A 21,281-nucleotide genomic window follows, 5' to 3' on the forward strand; every position below is an offset into this window, starting at 1 on the left:
CCGTTTGCCCATTCCTAGTACTAATATATCCACGAAAAAAGCTAATGAAAAGATTTACGGACTATATTAAAAAATTCTAAATATTTGATTGGAAAAAATTTAGAATGAATTGTAATTCAATTAGTAGGGTTATTTTCTTTCACCTTAATATAAAGGTATTTTTATAAATTAAATTTATTAACTACGGTTATTTGACAAATACTTTTAAACACTGAAAACACTTTTAAATAAAATATTTTTGAAATGTTGTGCTTTAAGAAAGATGCATGGTAACATTTACCACCCTAGTAAGGATGGTGAGCAAATTCACACTCAATATTACATGTTTTATTGTTGAGTTGATTAGTGGAATTAGGTATCAGTCAACAGGGGTAACGTTTGTTAATTAGAAAAACTAATGAAAATACGTCAAAACTTTGAATTTTAATCAAAATCTATCTGATAACTTTATTTAATGATAAGGACAAAAGAAAAAAATGGAAAAATAAAGCCAACCAAAAGCGCGTGCAAGGCACACACCAACCTGTGTTCAGTTTAAGAAATAGTCAGCGTTCAGTTTAAGAAATAATGATAGTACTAGTGTTCAGTTTAAGAAATAGTGATAATATTTGTGTTCAGTTTTTAGAAATAATCAATGTTCATTTTAAGAACTAGTGTAGTACCCGTGTTCAGTTTAATAAATAGTAAAGGAGAAAAGAGAGCATGTAATGGATGCGCGGGGTCTAGCGTGTCAGTTTTTTATTTGTTTTTTTATTATATTAAATATTTGTCATTTTATTAAAATTTAATTCAGTTTAATTAAAGTTTAAACCATTTTCATTATATAAAGTTATTAGATAATTTTTTTTCTACTAAAAAATTTGGAGGCCATTTTTATTAAAGTTCCTTCTAGAATTTTATATAAATTAAAAGAATTAATTATTTTTTATATTATTCACATAACATCATATTATAGATTCACTAACATAATTATAAACAAAATCCTAAGGAAAATACGACATTGATATGCGATGGTCGAAGACTCAAAGTCATGAATGTAACATCCCACATCGCACAAGGGAGTGATCCTTAAATGTATATTCTCATCCCTACCTAGCACGAGGCCTTTTGGGAGCTCACTGACTTCGGATTCCGTAGGAATTCTGAAGTTAAGCGAGAAGGGGCCCAGAGCACTCTCAGGATGGGTGACCCATTCGGAAGTTGCTCGTGAGTTCCCAAAAACAAAACCGTGAGGGAATGATAAACCCAAAGCGGACAATATCGTGCTACGGTGGTGGAACGGACCCGGGATGTGGTGGACCCGGACCGGGATGTGAAAATGGACCACATTCATCAATTCTCATTGTTAGAGATCATTTGGAATACAAACGTTTAACCAATTTTCTCGTAATTTATTTGTTTTTTTTTTTTAATGAAGTAGTAATTTAATGCATAAACTAATCATAATTTGTTGTTTGAACACGTGACATATAACATAAACATACTCTTCTCACTCATATACCAAAATAAAATCACAAAACCAACACCAAACTAGAAGTTATTAATAACAAGCAGCTTACTGAAAGTCATCACAGAAGACAAGATTTAAAATTTTCTTCTAGTTTTTTAAAATTTTAATCATGCCTCAACTTCCAATCTTTGCCATTTCAGTGTGTGCCTTCCCATCGAGTTTCCCCTTTATGGCCTTCGCCATATAATCTCCAAATTTTAATTTCTTGTATATTCTTGATGACTCCACCATATGATCAAACGGTCCAACTTCCGCGTCAGTATGTGGAAAAAGAAATGATGCATAAGATATCCTCAGCCTGCTTTCGTTGGGGACAGCTCTATGCTCAATGCTCTTGTACTTCCCATTGCTCCATATCTGTCATAAAAATAATAAAAATTATGTTTAAATATTAACATTGTTCTAACTTCTACGTACATACTCAATAATAACCATGTTTACCTCAAGAGCATCTCCGACATTCACAACGAGAGCGTTCGGAATCGGCTTCACCGGCACCCATTTGCCTTCTTTTCGAATCTGTAATCCGGTGACATTATCTTCTTGCATGAGTATGGTTATGGTGGTTGTATCCGAGTGCGGACCTAGAGCTAGTACTTTATCAGGCATGGAGCATGGAGGAGTGTAGTTCACCCGCAAGGCTTGAAGCACCTCTTTATGTAGTCCAAGAAGAGCATCCTTCTCTAGCTCCATGATTGTAGATAGAGACCTTATGAGTTCCTCCCCAATTCTTTTAACTTCACTTGAATATGCCTCGATAGTTTCCCTATCATCATCAACACACTTATCACTAAATTGGAAGTGAGTTTAGTTTAGTTCACTTCCACGTGTGGTTAATTGAATTGATTTGAATTTTTTTTATTATTTTGTTTTTTGGGTATTACTCTACCGACGTGTGGGCTTTCGCTCAAGTACTATGGTTCATATCTATTAACAGTGTCAGTGATAAGAGTTTCTCTGGAATAAGGATGTCTACATTGACGATCATGTTTCTGTCTAACATATGTAATTATTAAAACTGTATCAGAGATTGTTTAGCCATTTGATTGTCCGCATTTTCATTTCAGCTTTATCTATCGAACTTTATATTTTCGTTGTTTTACAATAGTTTTAAGTATGGATGTTTTTTTGGAGACATACTCCTAATATATAGACGGCTCCAATCATAGGATACTTTAGAAGTAATCCTAAAGGTTGTTTGGGCGAGGGATTTTCAAGTTTCAAGGGATTGATCTCAAATTTATTAAGAAATATATAGATCACAAAATGTTAAATAGGAGGGATTAGAAAAACTTTTCCCTTTATGAGCATTGCAATATGTGAGAGGGATTTGTAAAGGAATCCTCCCACTGGTTTGTAATTCTCTCTTGGGAATTTCTAGTTCCTTCTATATATTAAACATTTTTTAATCTATTTTTTAATAACTTGACCTTAATTCCTTGTGACTTGAAGGGAGAGGATCCTCTCCGGCCCAATACATTGGAATCCTCTGGATCCTTCTTCTTTAATGGCTGAGTCTGTGTTGTGGCTTCCTCGGAGTCGGAGTCGTGCTTCCCCGGAGTCAGCATTGTGACTTCTACAGAGTTAGTTATCGGCAACATTGTAATAGTTGTCGACGACATAAAAAAAAAAGTGAAGAAGAAGACGCAGAATTGAAGAAGAAGGATTATTGCAGAAGAAAAATTGAAGAAGACGGCGAAGCACAAGCAAAACTGCAGAGAAGAAAGAAGAAGAAGAAGGATCCGGATGTATTGGGTCCAGAGAGGATCCTCTCCCTGACGTGAAAATCCCTTATTCAAACAAAGCCGGAAAGACTTTTTGGGGTCTTAAAATACTTTATCGTTGCGTTTGCAACTGAATCATGCAACTGAATCATGTTCCTCGTGCTTGCTTGCTGGTAGCTAGCACAAGGACATCCAAAAAGAATGTTTCAAGTCCCCGGAAATAAATCGACCCAAAATAAGAAAGTCACAGGAAATAATTTCCCTGAATAATTTAGTTTAGAAACATACCTGAATCCATTTGGTGCAGTTGGCCAAAACTGAAGGTCTCTTGACTGAGCTGGATAAAGGCTTAGAATTAGTGTGTCGGACCAGTCCATTGTCTGCCCTTCGGAAATCGCATAGGCTTGCCCATAGCCCTCGCGGCCACCTGACATACGTATTTTATTCTTCTCTTCTAGAGGAAGTTCAAAGAACTTGGCCGTTGCATCCTTCATCTCCTGCAGCAATTCCGTTGCCACTCCATGATTAACCACCTGCAATCATGTTTAACTATATATATTATATATTAACTTCAAAGTATCTACCAATTTAGATATCATACTGGTACAATGGAAAATGTTCTTTTTTTTTCAAACTGTTTGACAACATAAAAACATGGTAAGTTTGGATGGTAGATCGCGTCGATTTTTTTTCCAGAATTTGTGTACCTCTACATTCATTGTTTGTCAACATAAACATTTTGTGTAGCTGTTCAGTATAAATATATTTAGGATACCTGAAAGAATCCCCATTCTTTGCAAGCTTGGTCCAGTTTGTTGAGCTCCTCCTTGTGCTCTCTCGAGAGCAGAGAAAGATCGAGGATAGGGATCTTCGATGAAAGATCAAGCACGTCTGCCGTACTCTTTGGCTCGTCTTCTTCCTTCCTGCTTACGAGGAATGTTTCAGGGACCTGCAATGGGTTACTTCTTACCATTTCTTGAACATTTGGTGCAAATGCCATCTCTAGGGTTGAAGGGTTTTTCGCTCTTGTTTCTTTCTTGTTCAGAAATATTAATGCTTCAGCTTCATTGGTTTCACATCGATTATTAATGGTGGAGAGAAAGAGAGGGTTCAGCAAAGTTACTTAATTTAGTGATTTGTTTTAGGGGTGTTGGTGATAGATGATGAACTATATTTTGTTCTATATTGATGTTTTATTGAAATTAGGTAGAAATAATTTCTTCTGATCACTTAACAATCCTTGCTTGATTCGTACCTTTAATGATAATATTATTTAACTCCATATGGTAGAGTGAGTCCAAATTTCTTTTGGTGATCGCATTTTTTAAGTTGCATTTGGGTAGTATTGTTGTCTGTATATATTATCAATCTCTTTTTCCCACACACTAGCGTTTAAATGAAAGATATATATAAACCCAACAGCCCCATTTGAGGTCACATGCTTCATAAAAAATAATGGAACAAAAACATTTCTTAAAATAATGCAGGGTTTTTTTTTGTCATATAAATAGTGTTTTTTTATATTAATTTTTTATAGTTTTTTTTATTTTTTTATTTTTAACAAACAATATTACTTACATTAAGGGGAAAGAGGGTAACCTTAGCCTCACAATAAACTAGTAATAATGTAATTCAAAAAATGTGTAGTCGCATGTAGCACGCCGTGATTAAAAAAACATTTATTTAAATCATATGACGTGAATGTTAGAATTAATTTAATTAACTCATCCAAATTGAATAGTTAATTAGTAAGCTAAGGTGGATCTTCTGCCTGCCTGGTTTTAAGAATCTTTAGGTCATCTCCAATGGAGAGGGTTAAAGATCAAAAAGTCAAAAACGACACCAAACGCTCATTGTCTGCACGAGTTGAAACTGCAAACGACACCAAACGCTTCTTGCCTGCACGAGTTAAAACTGCAAACGACACCAAAAGAAAATAACAAAAAAAAAAAAATAATAATAATAATAATAAAAAAAAAAAAAAAATGATGGTGGACGACACCATGTGAAAAAGAAAAAGAAAAAGAAAAAAAAAATTTAATTAGTCCTATGGTGCGGATTGCACCATATATAAAAATAATAATAGATAAATAAAAAAAAAAAAATATATATATATATATATAAATATATAATAATAATAATAAAAAAAACAAGAGAGGGCATCATTGCTTTGAATGATGGTGTCGTGTGGAAAGCAAAGAAAAAAAAATTAAAAAAAAAAAAAGAATGATGGTGGACTACACCATGTGAAGAAAAAAAAATATTTTAATTAGTTCTATGGTGTGGATTGCACCCAACACACACACACACACATATATATATATATATATATATATAATAAAAATAATAATAAAAAAACAAATGCATTGAAAGAAATAAAGTTAATTTCATTGATTTCTTTGAAAAAATTACAGAGGGAACATTTATAAAAAAAAAAAAAAAGTGCAAACAAACAAAAGCCTTCATTGATCAGGTGGCGCCTCAGTACTTGGCGGAGTCCCAGATCGGAGAGGCACCAGAGGGTGATTATTCAGAGCCTCAGTACTAGGCAGAACCCTAGGAGGAGGAGGAGGCACCGAAGGTTGATCATTTGGGGCTTCATTACGCGGTATAGCCCCAGAAGACGAAGGCAAATGCTGTTGAAACAAACCCACGAACTTCTGATGATCAAGTAAAATCTGACCATCAGATTCCTGCATCTGGTTAATTTTCCTCTTCATGTTTATAGCATAGCTATGTGCAAGCCTGTGTAACTGTTTATTCTCATGCTTAAGCCCCCTAATCTCCTGTTTGAGACTCATCACTTCAGCCGCCAAGGATTCAACTTGACGGGTTCGAGCAAATAGGCGCTGGGCCATATTAGACACAGAACCTGCACACTGCACACTAAGAGCCAGAGAATCCTTAACAGCCAACTCATCAGATTGCTTGGAAAGTAGTCTGTTATCTTTGGGAGTGACAAGGTTCCGGGCCACCACCGCAACAGTCATATCATTCTTCATCATCGAATCCCCAACGGTAAGAGGACCAGTATGGGATATGAATGATGGGCGCCATATGTTGTCTGGAGAAGGCGGGACTACCTCTTCACCAAGGTTCAAATCAAAACGACGGTCGGAGGGTCCAAACATTTTCAAAGGTGTTGAAGAAAGAAGAGATTAAACAAATCAAGATCTTAGAAGTGCAAGAAGGGAGTTTCTACAAGCGAAAATTCAAGTGTGCTTTGAAACGAACTGCGTGCCTCTATAAAAATCAACACTCGACGTGATTTCAGAGATCGAAGAGGCGAGCTCAGAATTCGAAGAGGCCGATTCAAAAATCAAAGAGGCAAACTCAGAAATCGGAGAAACATCTTGCTTTTCCAGACGCGTCAGCACCCATCACACGCAAACTCAGCTTTGCGGAAATCACGGGTAATTTGTCGAAACACCAATCCCAGATATCGAAGAGGCGCCAGTCTTTTTCAACCTCGTCAACACCTGTTACATGCACACTTAGCTTGGCGGAAATTACGGACAATTTGTCGAAGATTTCTGAAAAAGAAGAAAGCACGTGAAGCCATACCGATCAATCACACATTGGTTGCCGACACGAGTGAAAAAATAGTACCTCTACAGGTATTAAAAGACTTCCTATAACTGTCCACCTTCACCTTCCATAGCAAGGCAGACATACAGAACCTTTCTTCATCTCTAAAAATGTTTTCCCAACGAAGCCTCTCGAGTCACTCAGTGTTCCTTATTCCTTGGGGTACCTCTGCAAGCAAATGACACCAAAGCAAAAGTATCTCATATCACCAGGGTAGAAAGCAAGAGTATCTCATATCATGCTTTCTCCATGTCCTTTCCTTTGTCCTTGTTCTTACCTACAAAGACAAGGATAAAGAAAACAATATGCCGGAACCTCCACTCAAACTCGGATGCCACATTTGCCTGGAGAACAGATAAGGTAAGTGAAAATGATACCTTGCAGCATGTGGAGACAACGTGCAGAAGAAACAAGCAGAGAAGAATGCAGCATGCACAGTCAACTCAGCAGAAGGAGTCTAAGTTGAGGAACTCAAGAAGCTGCCACATCTGCTTGGAGAACAAATAAGGAAATGCGGCATGCACAATCAACTCAGTAGAATGAGTCCGAGTTGAAGAATTAGAGAGAAGAAGGGGTCTGAGTTGAATCCAAGAGCTCGAGAAGCTCTAACAACATATTGACGGCACCATCGCCGAAGAGCAAAGCCTCGCTGTGCAACGCTGTCAAATCGCCACCACTTCTTCGAAAGCAAGAGTATTTCATATCATGCTTTCTCCCTGTCCTTTTCTTTGTCCTTGTTCTTACCTGCGGGACAAGGAGAAAGAAAGCAATCAGCCAGCACTTGGTATCAATCTTCCGATCTGGAAACGACTGCTTGGAACCCTTCCCTGATTGCTTACCGAGCACTACTCTCGAGGTACCCATTATCTCAACATCTTATGCTTCCAGAGAAGATACCACATCTGCCAGAAGAACAGATAAGGTAAGGGAAAATGATACATTGAAGCATGTGGAGACAAGCACAACAAAACATGTGCCGATTCATCCGCTACTTCTTCAAAATCAAAAGTATCTCATATCATCAGGGTTGCAATCACTATGGGTGGAGGACTAGTTTTGACCCTCAAATTCTTGGGTCGACTTGCTAGGCGTTGTGGGCTGCACGTGCCGATTCACCACCCTTGAATCAAATCCTTAAAAATCAAGTCACCAACTGGAAGAAGAGCCTATCAATCTTGAAGATCATACCGTTGACCAAACTGCTCAGGTGTGAATTAGAAAGATTGAACAAAGCAACAAGTTGTCACCTTCACCTCGTGCTTGCTTGCTATGTGTTCGAGTCAACCTTCAAGAATCAAGCCTTAACGGCCTTTGAAGAAGCTTCCAGCCAAATTCAAGATCAAGCCTCGACGGCCCTTGAGGAAATCACAAGTCCGATTCAAGATCAAGCGTCCACCATATTTGAATCAAATCTAGTTCAAGAATAAGCTGTGGAAAATCAACAATTGGAGGAATCCAGAAAATCCTCCAACCCAGTCCAAGATCAAAGCTGTGGAAAGTCAACAAAGCGCAAAAACAAATACGTGCCGATTCATCCACTACCAAAGCCAAAGATCATCTACCACATGAAGCTTCTTGTGGTCCAATTTTAACCTTCAAGATCAAGCCTCGACGGCCCTTGAAGAAATTTCAAATAAAGTCCAAGAACAAGCCTCAACAGCTCTTGAAGAAATCTCCAGCCCAATTCAAGATCAAGCCTCGATGGCCCTTGGATCGACATCTACAGTAATGGACTTCAAAACGCATCTCCTACACGTGACAAGCACATGTATACGACGCGCCTTGAAGTGGGGGCATTTGTAGACATCGAAATTTCGGTAAATAAATATTGACCGATGAATCAAAGTTTCAACGCTCATGTATTACATAAATTTTACACGTAGCGTGTGTACAAACAAAAAATCGAAATAAGTTGGAAAAGTCATCAAACAGGACACGTGTCAACACCTGGCAGAAACGACTTATTTCATCTGGAATATTATATTCAAAATTAGGCCTTGGAAATTTCTATAAATAGAAGGCTAATTCATTCATTTGAGAGGACCAAAATCATTAGGCAAAATTCTTGAAGCTCTGAAGCCCTGAAACTCTGAAGCTCTCAAGCATCCAGGTTCCCAAAGAATCAAGAAAGCTCTCTTCGCTCTTCGTTCTTCGTTCATCGTTCATCCTAAGATCAAGCCCCAACGGCCCTTTGGATCAACAATCATCCACCAATTCAAGATCAAGCCTCGACGGCCCTTGAAGAGAGTGTTCTTCGTTCTTCGTTCATCGTTCTTCCAAGATCAAGCCCCGACGGCCCTTGGATCAAATCCACCTTCAAGATCAAGCCCAAAAGCCCTTGAAGATCCGTTCATCATTGTTCTTCAAGATCAAGCCCAAAAGCCCTTGAAGATCCGCTCATCACCGTTATTCAAGATCAAGCCTCAACGGCCCTTGAAGAAACATTCATCCTCAAGATCAAGCCCCAACGGCTCCTTGAAGATTCGCTCAAATCTACCTTCAAAGATCAAGCCCACGGCCCTTGAAGAAACTTCCAACAGTTCATCCAAAATCAAGCCTCGACGGCCCTTGGATCAGACAAACATCCACAAATCAACACCTTACGGAGATCGAATCAGAGGATCAAAATAGAGAGAGATTGTAACCCAAAATCATCAAATACAAATATTCTTTGTGCACGTTGTTCTTGTCTCTTTTGTTTCAGGAAAATTTCGTGTTCACACTTCCCATTACTCCATATCTGTCGTGTATAGAAATTAATTAGTCTAAACATATATATATATATATATATATATATATATATATATATATAGAAAATATATAAGAAGTTCAATAAAGACTCTAGCACTAGTTAAACATCTTTGATGCTACATACTTACACAGTACACTGCTTAATAACGTCTCCAAGATTTACTACGAGAGCATTGAGAATTGGAATCGACGGCACCCGTTCTTCTCCTAGACAAATCTGTAATCCGGTAACAGTGTATTCTTGCACAAGTATGTGTTGGGTTGGTGGCTGATATTAGAGCCACATCTTGAAAGCAACAGTATGGTGATGGTGTTTTTGTCTGAGTCATACCTTGTACTTCCTAAGGCATGGAACATGGAGGATAGTAGTTTGCCCGAAAATATTGGACCAACTCTTGATGCAGTCCGAGAAGAGCATCCTTCTCCGCCCCAACATGTAAAGATAGAGACCTAGGGAGCTTACCTCCAACTTTCCTTACTTCACTTGAATATCCCTCGATAAAACCTCCCTTCTCCAGAGCTTGAATAAAAACCAGTGTTCTAATTAGTCTCGGACTAATTTTGGTTTGTAGACCGAGCAGCATCCTCATCTTCCCTGATTACGAAGATTCCCTATAATTAGTAGACTAATAGGATCATTGGTGTCCTTTCTGCCTACCTCATTTAATTAATCAAAGAATGGAAAATTTCATATTTCTCATGTTTAGTTCAGGACATTTTTTCGGACAATGTTAGTTGAGACGCTGTCAGTTTTTATATTTTGGATTGAAGTTTTTGTATGTTGGCAAAGTCGTAAACTTGGCTCGTTGCATATATAAAGAGTCATACTCTTCCTCGTTAAGAAATCATTGCTCAATATGTCTGCAGAAACTTTTCCTTTGTATGATTTTATTGAGTTCCATTTGCTTATGTGTCGGATTGTGAGTTACAAATATAAAAGAATGACTCCGTATATGTAAGGAGCCAAGCAGTTTTAGCTTGAATTAGAAGGTTCACTGTTTTGTTCTTGCTTGTACAGAAGTGTATAGGATTGCTGACTTATCCAATTTAAAATGGAAAGGATTTCTTACAGAGACAGAAACCAAAAGAAATGCCTGCTGATTATTGAGGACTACTTGATTTTAAGTCCTTTTCTTTTCTTTTGTTTACTCTGGCTTTTGTAAATAGAAAACACAATTTTAAGTTTCAATCTTTGCCACTTGAGTGTGTGCCTTCCCATTCATTTTCATCTTGAAGGATTCCCTCAGATAATCTCCACATCTGACTTTCTTGTACTTCCAAACAGATCGTGGACAGTCCATCATGTGATCGAATGGTTCAATTTCGACATCATCATGTGGTATAAGAAATGTTGCATAAGATAGCCTTGCCTGGCCTTCAGTTGTGGCAGCTCTGTGTTCATTACTCCATGTACTTCCCATTACTCCATATCTGTCATGACAGAAACAAATGTGAAGCTCACTTTTCTCAGGTAAATCTAGGAAGACTTTTATAGTGTTAGAGAAGCATCTCCACGCTGCTACTTATATATAGTACCTCAATAACATCTCCGACATTTACAACTAGAGGGTTTGGAATTGGCTTGACCGGCGCCCATTCTCCTTCCTTCCGGATCTGTAATCCAGTCACATTGTCTTCTTGCATGAGTATGGTTATGCAGGCCGAGAAGAGAATCCTTCTCCATCCCCATAATTAAAGATAGAGCTCTTATGAGCTCCTCTCCAACTTTTTTAACTTCACTAGAATATGTCTCAATTGCATCCCTTCACAAAAACTATAATTAAAAATATTAGATACATACTTGGATCGCAAGAAACAATACTCTATTTTTTTCCTGAAATTTTACAAACATATATACTCGAATTCCTTCGTTGTGATTGGCCAATATTTGAGCTTTCTATATAGAGATGGGTAAACAAGAAGAGCCAGTAAGTCAGACTAGTTCAGTATCTGATCTTCCGAAATCGTATATGCATGCCCGTAGCCTTGAATGGCGTCCGATGCCATAGCAACCTTATCCTACTCTTCTAATGGAAGTTGAAAGAACTTCGCAGTAGCATCCTTCATGCCCTCATTACTACTGTTGCCACTCCATGATTTCCCATCTGCAATGAATTAAACTGAAAAGTTAATATCAAATAGCGCTAGAGTTACGAAATTTGATCACCAAATGTTAGTGTCTTACTCGTTCGAAGTAAAAGAGATTTAAAGTGGACTCATATTTAATTGAAATGAAAGTTTCGACATAACAAAATTTGGTAAAAATGTTGAAATACTCGTTATAATTAAATTATAGCTGTACTCGATATCAATTACCTGGAAGAAACCCCATTCTTTGCAAGCCAAGCCTAGTTTGGTAAGCTTCTCCGTGTTCCCACTTGAAAGCAGAGAGAAATCAATGGTAGGAATCTCCGAAGAAAGCTGACACATATGATCCGCGCTCTTCGGCATTGATTCTTAAGAAGGTATCTTTCAGGGACGTGCAAAGGGTTGATCTTTGCTATTTCCAAAACATTTGGTGTCTGCAGAGACGAGCCAAAAGTCGGGGGCACCACAACCTCCTCCTGAACAAGTGCTACATCTGTGTATGAACCCATGTTCCGTTGTCAAAGTTTTTCAGCTTAAAATTGCATCAATAACTCTAAGCATTCGGAGTTTATAGACCAGACCTCTAAATGGTGCCTGGTTTAAAGATTCTTTATTTGCAGAACAGTTGGAGCTTTCCTTCGGTTTTGTTGTATAGGACGCTATGCAACTCTGCTTCGAACACTTATCGTCGAGCTAATCCTATCATGTGCATGTTAGATACAAAGAATTTTGGTTAATATACTGACAACTACAAAACCAACAGGAAACTGCCGTCTAAAGTTGTTTAATTTCTTTGGAGTATTAGCTGAAGGTTCACTTCTTTTGGTTACGTATTCGCCGATGATAATTTATGTAAAGCGTAAGCATTAACAGTGATGTAATCTGGTTTTAGCATTACTCATTTCTTTAAAAAGTAAATCCAATCTTCTCAAAAAGAAAAAAACAGAATAACAACAGTTTCGTCCAAGTATAGCCATTGGCTACATCCTTTTCAGCCATGCCTCAATGTGGAGGGCAGAAAGTGATGACATACCGCGAAGCCCGGCATTTGTTAAGGCTGGAGGAGTCATCAAAGGCATAACTATAAGCCTTGGGGCATATGGCCTTAAACAGATGTGCGAAAAGGGTTGGTTTGCAAGTGTTTGGGTTTGCGTAGCTTCCTGTGCAGCAATACTTCGCAGACTGCATAGCCAAGCAGGCACTCTTACACCCGACCACCCTGCCTCCTCTCCTCACTTCCAACGCAGATGGGCAGCACACGTTCAAATCAACCTCGCATGAGGCAACACCGCACCCTATTCCCCCACCAACCGGCTTCATTGACACGGGCAAGTTAAAGCCATCAACCAAACTCACATCATAGAAATGCAGGGGTGAAGTTGATGTTCCGAGCGTCATTTCAACCACGGTCGCTGGAGGCACGCCTCCTTTTCCTTGGCAATGCAATTGGCCAAAACAATCGCCGGTCTCACAGTTGCCTTTTCCATTACTGTCAAAGAAGCAACCCTGCCTGCCCCATATTCTTCCTGACCACTTCTCAGGTACATCAAGAACTGATTCCTCGCCGCTGCCAAGATGTAAACCGCCGCTTTGAGGAGTGTCTACGCCTGCACTGCCGAGTATACCGGGCCATATGCTTTCATGGCAGTTGTTCACTAGAATCAGTTGAGCCCCATCTGAAACAAGAAACGGAAACAAGAAAACACAATTAGAAACCCAAAAAACGAGGACACAGCGCAGTAAAGGTGGCAATTTCGGACATCACACGTTACACAACTTGAAATTCTCACGAATTAAAGACACATAACTAACACAATTGAATTCATATTATATTAATAAATTGATAAATTTTCTCGTTTTTATATCGTTTTGCGTGTTGATCAACTAATGAGTTTGACAGAAAGACGAAAATAATATAAATAGATAAATCCGAACACGACCAATCGACATCCCTAAGTAGAAGAAATACATAGAAGAGATGAAGACTTGCTTGTAATTGAGATAGAGATTAGTAGATAGAGTATGGGGAAGAGAAAAGAGGAAGTTGGCATTGATTGAAATTAGGCCTGCGAATGGTTGATGTAGTTGAAATGAAAATACTTCTTCAGAACCACAAGCATATATATAAGTGGAGACAACATCAAGCTTTTTAAGTGTAACATCCTCTCTTTTGATTTCTTTCTCTTACTTTCATGATGATACAAGGGCATATATTCATTGCTTCCCATTGAGGGCTTTCTTTTTCTCCCCATATCCCTGAGTATAAAAAATCAAAAGGAAGAATATAATCCATTTTATAAATAAAGAATGGATTGACGATAATAAAAAAATGAAACATAGTCTAAGGATGCAGAGAGTTGTCCCACGTTGGAAAGTTAAAAAACCTTGAATAAGGTTATAAGAATTTGAGTTGATTGGTTTATAGAAGTTGGGTTACTCCACATTGTTAATTGGTATTGGGTTGAAATCTTAATTTTCTTAATAATATCAGGGTAAGTTAACCTATGCAAGGGTGGTGCTATCCACACACATCTCATTACTTTTCATACACCCTCTCAATTTTCGGTACGTCAGATCGAATGAATTGGAAGGATCAAATGATATAAATTAAAATGGTGTGTAGAAGATAAAACAGAGTATGTAAATAGCATCACCACCTAAGTAAATATCATCGTCCATATGTGTTCCACGTCACTCAAAAAGTTAAGAAAACCTCTTTGTTAGCAGTGGGGTGTGGCTCCGTGGTATTGAATGCATTGACTTGTAGCCGTATGATCTATCATTTTATAACTGCTGAATCTCAATGTTCACATTTAATTATTTATTTTTTAGATATTCAAATGCTCTGTTGCATTGTAGAAAAACTAGATAGCGGTGCGTTCTGAAACTGTAGGGAGAAATGGGAGATGATAGAAAAACATGCAATGCGAAGTTGAATGAAGCAACTGTTATTCGGATTACGTGATCGTCAATTTATCCTGTGAATCAAATGCCTAAAAGGGCATATATGATCACTATTTTTAAATTACACGTAGCAGCAGTACTTAAATGAAAAGTAATATTTCTGTTGGACGTGAAGCTAAAAACACAGCTATGCACCTCTTTATGTTAAATCATCAAATCTTTCTTTTGTGTAGAACAAGCAGCTTTTAACTGAATTTGGTATGAATCTTAGGGAAAAGGATCCTTTTTCCAAAATCCTAAGGATTTCGTAATCACGACAGTTCATTGTACATTGTGTGGTCAGTTTTCGTTAAATATTATTTATATTTATTTTAAAATTTTAAAATGATTTCTAACCGCACGATACACGATATCAACAGCTCACATCATCAATGTTTTATTCAATACTCTTATTTTTATACCCCACAAAATTCATTCATTGTTATGTTTTTTTATTATTAGACGTGTCTGTTTAATGATGTATCTACTATATTATTGTGCATCAATTGGATGAATATACTTTTTTGTTTATGACGAAGATGGATATAACTGTTAACCGATGAAAAATCCGTTACCCGGTGGGTCTAATTATGGATAATCTCCGATGGTTAATTTGCGGTCATGGATATGGTTAATTTTGTGGTTATGGGGATAAATATAACATTTTCATTCCCAAACCGAACTGTTGCCATCCTTAAACATCCTGCACCACAACATCGATCGAAATCCACCATCGTGCATCTCCATCCCTGGCAAATACCAGAGATCCAACCAACCAATGTAAGTGGTGGAAAAGAGAGCTCCAACCTTCCTCCATCAAGCACCAAATGGATCTGAGCCACATACTATGGTTTGAGCCACACATTTAATGAAACTAGAGGGAAGGAGATCCCACCAGTAACAATGCCAATAAAGGCATACAGATGGAAGGTGGTGGTGTTTCCACCGAAGCCGGAGCTATACGCACCTTCCGAGAGGTTTGCGACAAGTCAAGTAAAGAAAAATGGCCTGCAGATCCAAAATTGAGTGAGACAGAGGAAGGACAGAGCAATGTGCAATGGATAGGATGGTGAATGAATAGAAATAAGGATGTGAACAGGAAACTGAGATTGGAATAAGAGGGGATCAGAGCTAGGAGTGCAGGTAAATTGGGTCAAAACAGCAAGGACAAAACGCAGGCCAACGAGCACGCAAAAAAGAAAAAAGAAAAGAAAAAGAGAAACGGGAGACAGCCACCTACCCTGGACACAACCAGGGCAGGCAAAGGAAGAGGGAGGAAGCAAGTAAATTGGGTCGAAACAGCAAGGACAAAACGCAGGCCAACGAGCACGCAAAAAAGAAAAAAGAAAAGAAAAAGAGAAACAGGAGACAGCCACCTACCCTGGACACAACCAGGGCAGGCGACGGAAGAGGGAAGAAGCAGTTAAAAACAAACTCTCATAAGAGGAGAATGAATTCTCACGAAGGGAGAAAAGAAACTCTCACGAAAATGAGAGACAAGGATCAAAATTATGTAACAAATTTTAATCTTAAACTTATTAGCACATTCCTTCAGTACTTGGGCTAATTTGAAGGGCAACTTTTTTAAAACATAACAATTATGAAAATGTTAAAAAAAAAAAAAAAAAAAAGCAGCAAATGGCCCTTTAACGCTGTAGTGGAATGGTGTCTAATCCTTACACGACATGAGATTTTTAACATCTAATTTAACAAAATCTATATAAAAAAAAAATAAATTGATTTTTAAGTTTATGGCCAAAAGGGTAAATGAAAGTATGTAATATCTTTCAAATATAATTAAATTGCAGGGATTATCTTCTAAAATAAAAAATATTATAAAGTTTCAATTTTTCCCAGTTCAGGGTTTTTGGATAATCCAATTGAGGAAGAGAAATCACATCTCCCAAAATGATCCGCACCGCAGTTAAGCTATCACTATCTGCGGCCACCGTCAATCAAACCGCCAAGCTCGGGGTCTCCATCCTTCATCGATCACCGCCGTCCAGACTTGTCCACGACGGGATCAACGGCTTGAACGCCAACCCCGTTGCTCTTCAGATGATCAACTACGCTCTCTCTCACGCTAGGTCTCAGAAATCAGGTCCTTTTACAATCCGGTCATCTGAATTTTTGAATTTGTTCATAGAATTTTGAAATTAAATTGTTTTAATTTGAAATTTGGATTGTGGGAAATGTAGATGAATCGTATGCGCAAGGTGTGCTTGTACTGGAACAGTGCCTTTCGACTCAGCCGAGCGAAGGGCAAGACCCTGCTGGTGATAATTCAAGGGGAATGGTGTTGTTGGCCATGTCCACTTTATCATCTGAAAGGTTTCTTTTTTATCTTTTTGGTGTTTTTCTTTTATTCTCGTACTCGCGATATTCTACTTTAAACTAATCTAAATAGCGGAGAGGGGGATTAGAACTCGGGTGCGTATGGGAACATCCGTTCTAGCCAAGTTTGTTTGTTTTGGGTGATTAGATAACCCAATTAAGTTCTGTGTTTGATGGATTAAGAAACTTATATTACTTGAATTTCAAATTTTTAGAGGAAATTTCGGTGAAGCAATGGAGAAGCTGCAAAAGGTTCAAGATTTAACCAACTCTTCAGTTGGTGTTAGACGTAAGATTATTATTTTACATTTTTTTTCTTCATATATTTGTGAAGTTTTGCCTTAGTACAATGATCTGTTGACTAATAAACCATTCTGGGTTTTGTTAAAGTTGCCGCTTTGGAGGCTCTTGTCGGACTTCACTTAGAGTTAGAGCAGGTAAGTTGACACTAAAACGATTAAAAATATGGATTTGTATTCTTTTATAGTTAAATATGTAAATGGTTCTCCCTATATAGGATGATACTTCATCAGTGCTCGCAGATAAATGCTTAGAACTGTTGGAGAACAATGAGCCTGGATCTAATGGTGGAGATTTTATAAATGCTCGCGCTAAAGCAGTAAAAGGGCTTGTTGAACTTGTCCATGGTAATACTGCATCAGGTACAGTTGCAGGCTAGCCTTTGTCTATTTATATACATTTGCTTCAACTAGTACACTGCTGAGAGTCAGGAAAGAAGGAAAATTCTGAATTTGGTTTCTCTGCAGCTGAATTGTTCTTTCAAGGACTTAAGGACAACCCGGCAATCACTGGTGAGGTTCATTTTGTAGGTGATGATTGTCATTGCCTCTAATACAAGGCATCATTCAACATGAGATGATTAATTGAAAGCTATGTAGGTAGTACTGCTTTATCCTATGGAGAATTCTTGCATGCAACGCAGAACTTTTCATTGGCAAAGGATGTCTACCAGAATGTTATTCAAGGGGTGTCCAAGAATGAAGAGTATAGTAATCCGAATGCATTAGCAGCCAGTAATATGTCTGCCGAGGAAGTTTCCCTAGCCGCCACATGTGCTTTAGGACAACTTGAGGCTCACTTGGGGTAAGTTCGTGACTACTGTTGACCCTATCATTTTTCTGTTTAGAATGGTGGAGAGATTAATCTTTGATCTTTTAGGAACTTTGCCGATGCCGAGGAGATATTGACTAAGGCTTTAACTATAACCGAGGAACGTTTTGGTGTGTTTCTTTGGCATTACTTTCGTTATGACTGGTATGGAATTTTTCAGAATTTTTATGTAATGATAAGTTGGTATCGTTTTGGTTCCTTGATTTTTGTGTAGGCTCTCGTCACCCCAAGGTTGGTGTTGTTTTAACCTGCATAGCTCTCATGTTTCGACGCAAAGCAATGCTAGAGCATTCTAGTGCTCTTTTGATTCAAGAGGTTAGAACTTATACTGTATACTTATAATTCTCAACTTAGGAATCTTGCATGTTCTTGCTACTATATTTCTATGGCCTTATTCTTAACTCTTCCACCCCAAAAAATAAAAATGACAGGGACTTTATAGAAGGGCAATAGAGTTGCTGAAACCCCCACCATTGGACTCAGAAGGTATGCGTTAACTGTGCCATAAATTTCTCCATATGAGAGCCGGTAATAATTGCTCATTGCTCTTTATTGGGTTGTGTAGGTACAGAAGCAAAGGTAGATAGAAGTGATATAGTGGCCCTTGCAAGAGGTAATGGCTGAACATCCGAATGTTTCCTCAACATGAGCATATTAGAAATTATACCCAAGCAATGACCATTTTTAGAAAATCAGCCTTGATTTCTTACAATTGGATTTTATTCCATAATGTTATTGTTTACCAGTTTCCGGTCGATCAAATCTAAGCATTGTTTCCTGCACCTGATTGGTGTGGCTTATACTGTAAAATGAGAATACATTCAAGTAGAATAGGTCTCTGTCTGGATATTTGGAAACCTGTAATGGCCTTTATCGCTGCAGATGTTTGACGTGCTGACCTTTTAATCTAAAGATTATAACCAGGTTATCTGCATTGATATGGTTAATTGATTGTGTAGGTGGGTATGCTGAAGTGCTTTGTATCCAACAGAACCGAAAGGATCAAGGTGAAAAAGCAAAGAGTTGGGCGGAGGCTGCATGGAGGAACCGCCGGCTGTCATTGGCCGAAGCACTGGACGTATCTAATACTAGTTCAGCAGTTCCAATTATCGATGCTCGAATCAGCAGGGTCCTGTAATGTCGTCAGTCCCAATACTTGCAGTCGCAGTTGGAGGTTCTCTGGTGATATACATCACAAGGAATGAGAAGACGTGCTCCCATTCCGTCATATGCCATTTGCACTCGCTTACGATGCAGCAAATATGTGAGGATTTGTACCAAGCATATCTTTACACCATGTGACATCTTGGCATGAATGTAAACGTTATGTACCTATTTTCGGATAATGTAAGAGGTAGCTACGGTGGCCACTATATTTAGGTGAGATGAACAATCCCTCGGAAATAAATGTGCTATCAAATGAGTTTCGATTGACCTAAACCAGGAGCATTACAGATTCTATGACGTGCATTGGCCGGAGATCAGGAAGAAAGCGTCGTCGGGTTGGACATAAAAAGTTGGGAATATCGGAAGTGTCCTATATTACAAGGGAGAGATCTTCACGCATTAATTGAGGTACAAAACAGAGTTATACCCACTTAAGATGAAGCACAAACTGCAGTTTAGGCACTGTTCTAAAAATTCCCGCGTAGTGCCATCTAGGTTCCGTTTAGGTGCTGCCTAGACGTTTGAAAATTAAGAAAGGGCGCTGTTGAGGTGCCCACCTAGCCCGTCCAGACCAGTTTAGGCATCCGTCTAGGTTGCAACTCACTTAGACAGAAAATAGATAACTTTCATTTTACATTTTATTTTTTCAATAAATTGTAAAAGACTTGTTGAATACTTAAATAAACACATATTATATGCTTGTTCCTCATATTTTTATTATGTTCCAATACTTCATAACATATATGTCATTCTATTTTGTAATTTATGATGAAATTATATATATTTAAAGTATAAACAGACATTTATTTACATAAAATATATTAAATTCACTTAAATCCGCCTAGGCACCCGCCTAAGCCCCGCCTAGGCGTTAGGCTATAGCCCTCTGCCCGATTAGCGTCTATCATTTTTTAGAATCTTGAGTTTAGGTCTTGTTGCAAAAAAGACCGCATCTTACTTTTTAAGTAAATACCCAAATTGAACGATCACAGAGGAATATCTAGTCCTTTTCCAATCTCCACTCCAATCAACTGCAGTATTCCCTTGTTCAATATCTGAAAATCATGAAAGCAATATTAACCATATCAGCAAAAACTAATCGTTCTACAGTGCGGTTCACTGCACTTTCTCGACAGCTGTAACGACGAAGTATCAATACTAAACCATAAAAACGCAAAAGAAGAATAATTTTACCAGTTCCACTATGAAGGTTCCAATAAGTCCGATCATACATGCTCTAGAATTCCATATTTCTGCAGTCCTGGTGAATCCAGCAAAAGGGGCCTTAAACTTTGGCTCTACTTTTGGCACCACCACCTGCAAATTTTGATTCACATTAATCTACCTTCTCACAATTATACTTGAGCAAGAAGTTCTAAAATTTCATTCGGATTACAACACCTTGAGAAAAAAAAAATGAACAAATGGATGGCCTGTTTGGAAATCGCTTTTAAACTTTCAGATCACCAAAAATGCTTTTCGCTACAATTAAAGAGAAAATAAACTTCTCAACGTGCTTGTAATGAACAGGAAGTGTTTTTTAAAGAAGCATTTGCAAACCGGCCCTAAGAACGTACCCCAGCAGGAAGCTTGGCAGCTTGAACTGTGAAGGAGCTGGCACGCCTCCTGGGAGCTGGGCAGAGTTGCTGGGTTTGAGGATTTGCTGTTAGAACCCTAGTGTGGAGGAGAGAAGATGAGAGTATGATAGATGAAGTTGCCATGGTTGTTTTTTATTTTTTTATTTAATTTTTCTTTTGGTTGTTGTGATATATGGCATGCTCTCAAGCTATGGCTTCTTTGCCATCCTTATCTACTTCACCCCACACAGAACAATTGGCAAACAACTTTCCACGTCCACATGATTTATATTTTGCGGGGGTATGAATTGACATCGATTTATGCCAGGAGTTATTTAACATATGTATTGGGCCCTGGACTTTAATTTTTGGATAAAAATGGAAACTAATTGTAAGGTCCATTTCACGGCGAATTTTACTGATTTAAATTGTTGTTGTTTAATTTTTCCAAAATCGTTGTTTTTTTTT

At 38.1% G+C, this 21,281-nt stretch overlaps 4 protein-coding genes and 1 pseudogene across 5 annotated transcripts; 1 reads left to right on the top strand and 4 right to left on the bottom strand.

The window, feature by feature from the left end:
- Positions 1-1,470: 1,470 nt before the first annotated feature.
- LOC126593311 (protein SRG1-like) lies at positions 1,471-4,385 on the bottom strand. The gene is made up of 4 exons (XM_050259349.1): positions 4,010-4,385; positions 3,523-3,767; positions 1,952-2,276; positions 1,471-1,867 (listed from the first exon to the last, which is right to left on the bottom strand). Exons 1-4 carry the CDS (start codon positions 4,232-4,234, stop codon positions 1,625-1,627), a joined length of 1,038 nt encoding a protein of 345 aa, XP_050115306.1. The 5' UTR covers positions 4,235-4,385; the 3' UTR covers positions 1,471-1,624.
- Positions 4,386-10,677: 6,292 nt separating this feature from the next.
- On the bottom strand, positions 10,678-12,430 carry LOC126593313 (protein SRG1-like; annotated as a pseudogene).
- Positions 12,431-12,534: 104 nt separating this feature from the next.
- LOC126593316 (thaumatin-like protein) lies at positions 12,535-13,840 on the bottom strand. Of its 2 annotated transcripts, none has more exons than XM_050259352.1 (2): positions 13,631-13,840; positions 12,535-13,337 (listed from the first exon to the last, which is right to left on the bottom strand). In XM_050259352.1, exons 1-2 carry the CDS (start codon positions 13,710-13,712, stop codon positions 12,664-12,666), a joined length of 756 nt encoding a protein of 251 aa, XP_050115309.1. In that variant the 5' UTR covers positions 13,713-13,840; the 3' UTR covers positions 12,535-12,663. The 2 variants fall into 2 exon arrangements, with proteins under 2 accessions (XP_050115309.1, XP_050115310.1); XM_050259353.1 differs by having other exon boundaries at positions 13,652-13,838.
- Positions 13,841-16,430: 2,590 nt separating this feature from the next.
- LOC126593308 (uncharacterized) lies at positions 16,431-19,509 on the top strand. The gene is made up of 12 exons (XM_050259345.1): positions 16,431-16,705; positions 16,803-16,935; positions 17,154-17,227; positions 17,329-17,375; positions 17,456-17,600; positions 17,706-17,750; positions 17,838-18,042; positions 18,118-18,179; positions 18,284-18,384; positions 18,501-18,555; positions 18,635-18,682; positions 19,029-19,509. The coding sequence occupies exons 1-12, from the start codon at positions 16,513-16,515 to the stop codon at positions 19,205-19,207; spliced, it is 1,287 nt and encodes a 428-aa protein (XP_050115302.1). The 5' UTR covers positions 16,431-16,512; the 3' UTR covers positions 19,208-19,509.
- Positions 19,510-19,985: 476 nt separating this feature from the next.
- On the bottom strand, positions 19,986-21,032 carry LOC126593322 (light-harvesting complex-like protein OHP1, chloroplastic). The gene is made up of 3 exons (XM_050259359.1): positions 20,814-21,032; positions 20,431-20,553; positions 19,986-20,291 (listed from the first exon to the last, which is right to left on the bottom strand). Exons 1-3 carry the CDS (start codon positions 20,955-20,957, stop codon positions 20,223-20,225), a joined length of 336 nt encoding a protein of 111 aa, XP_050115316.1. The 5' UTR covers positions 20,958-21,032; the 3' UTR covers positions 19,986-20,222.
- Between the last annotated feature and the right edge of the window lie 249 nt (positions 21,033-21,281).

Source organism: Malus sylvestris, chromosome 12 (assembly GCF_916048215.2).
Source record: "Malus sylvestris chromosome 12, drMalSylv7.2, whole genome shotgun sequence".
In the NCBI taxonomy this organism is placed as follows: Eukaryota; Viridiplantae; Streptophyta; class Magnoliopsida; order Rosales; family Rosaceae; genus Malus; species Malus sylvestris.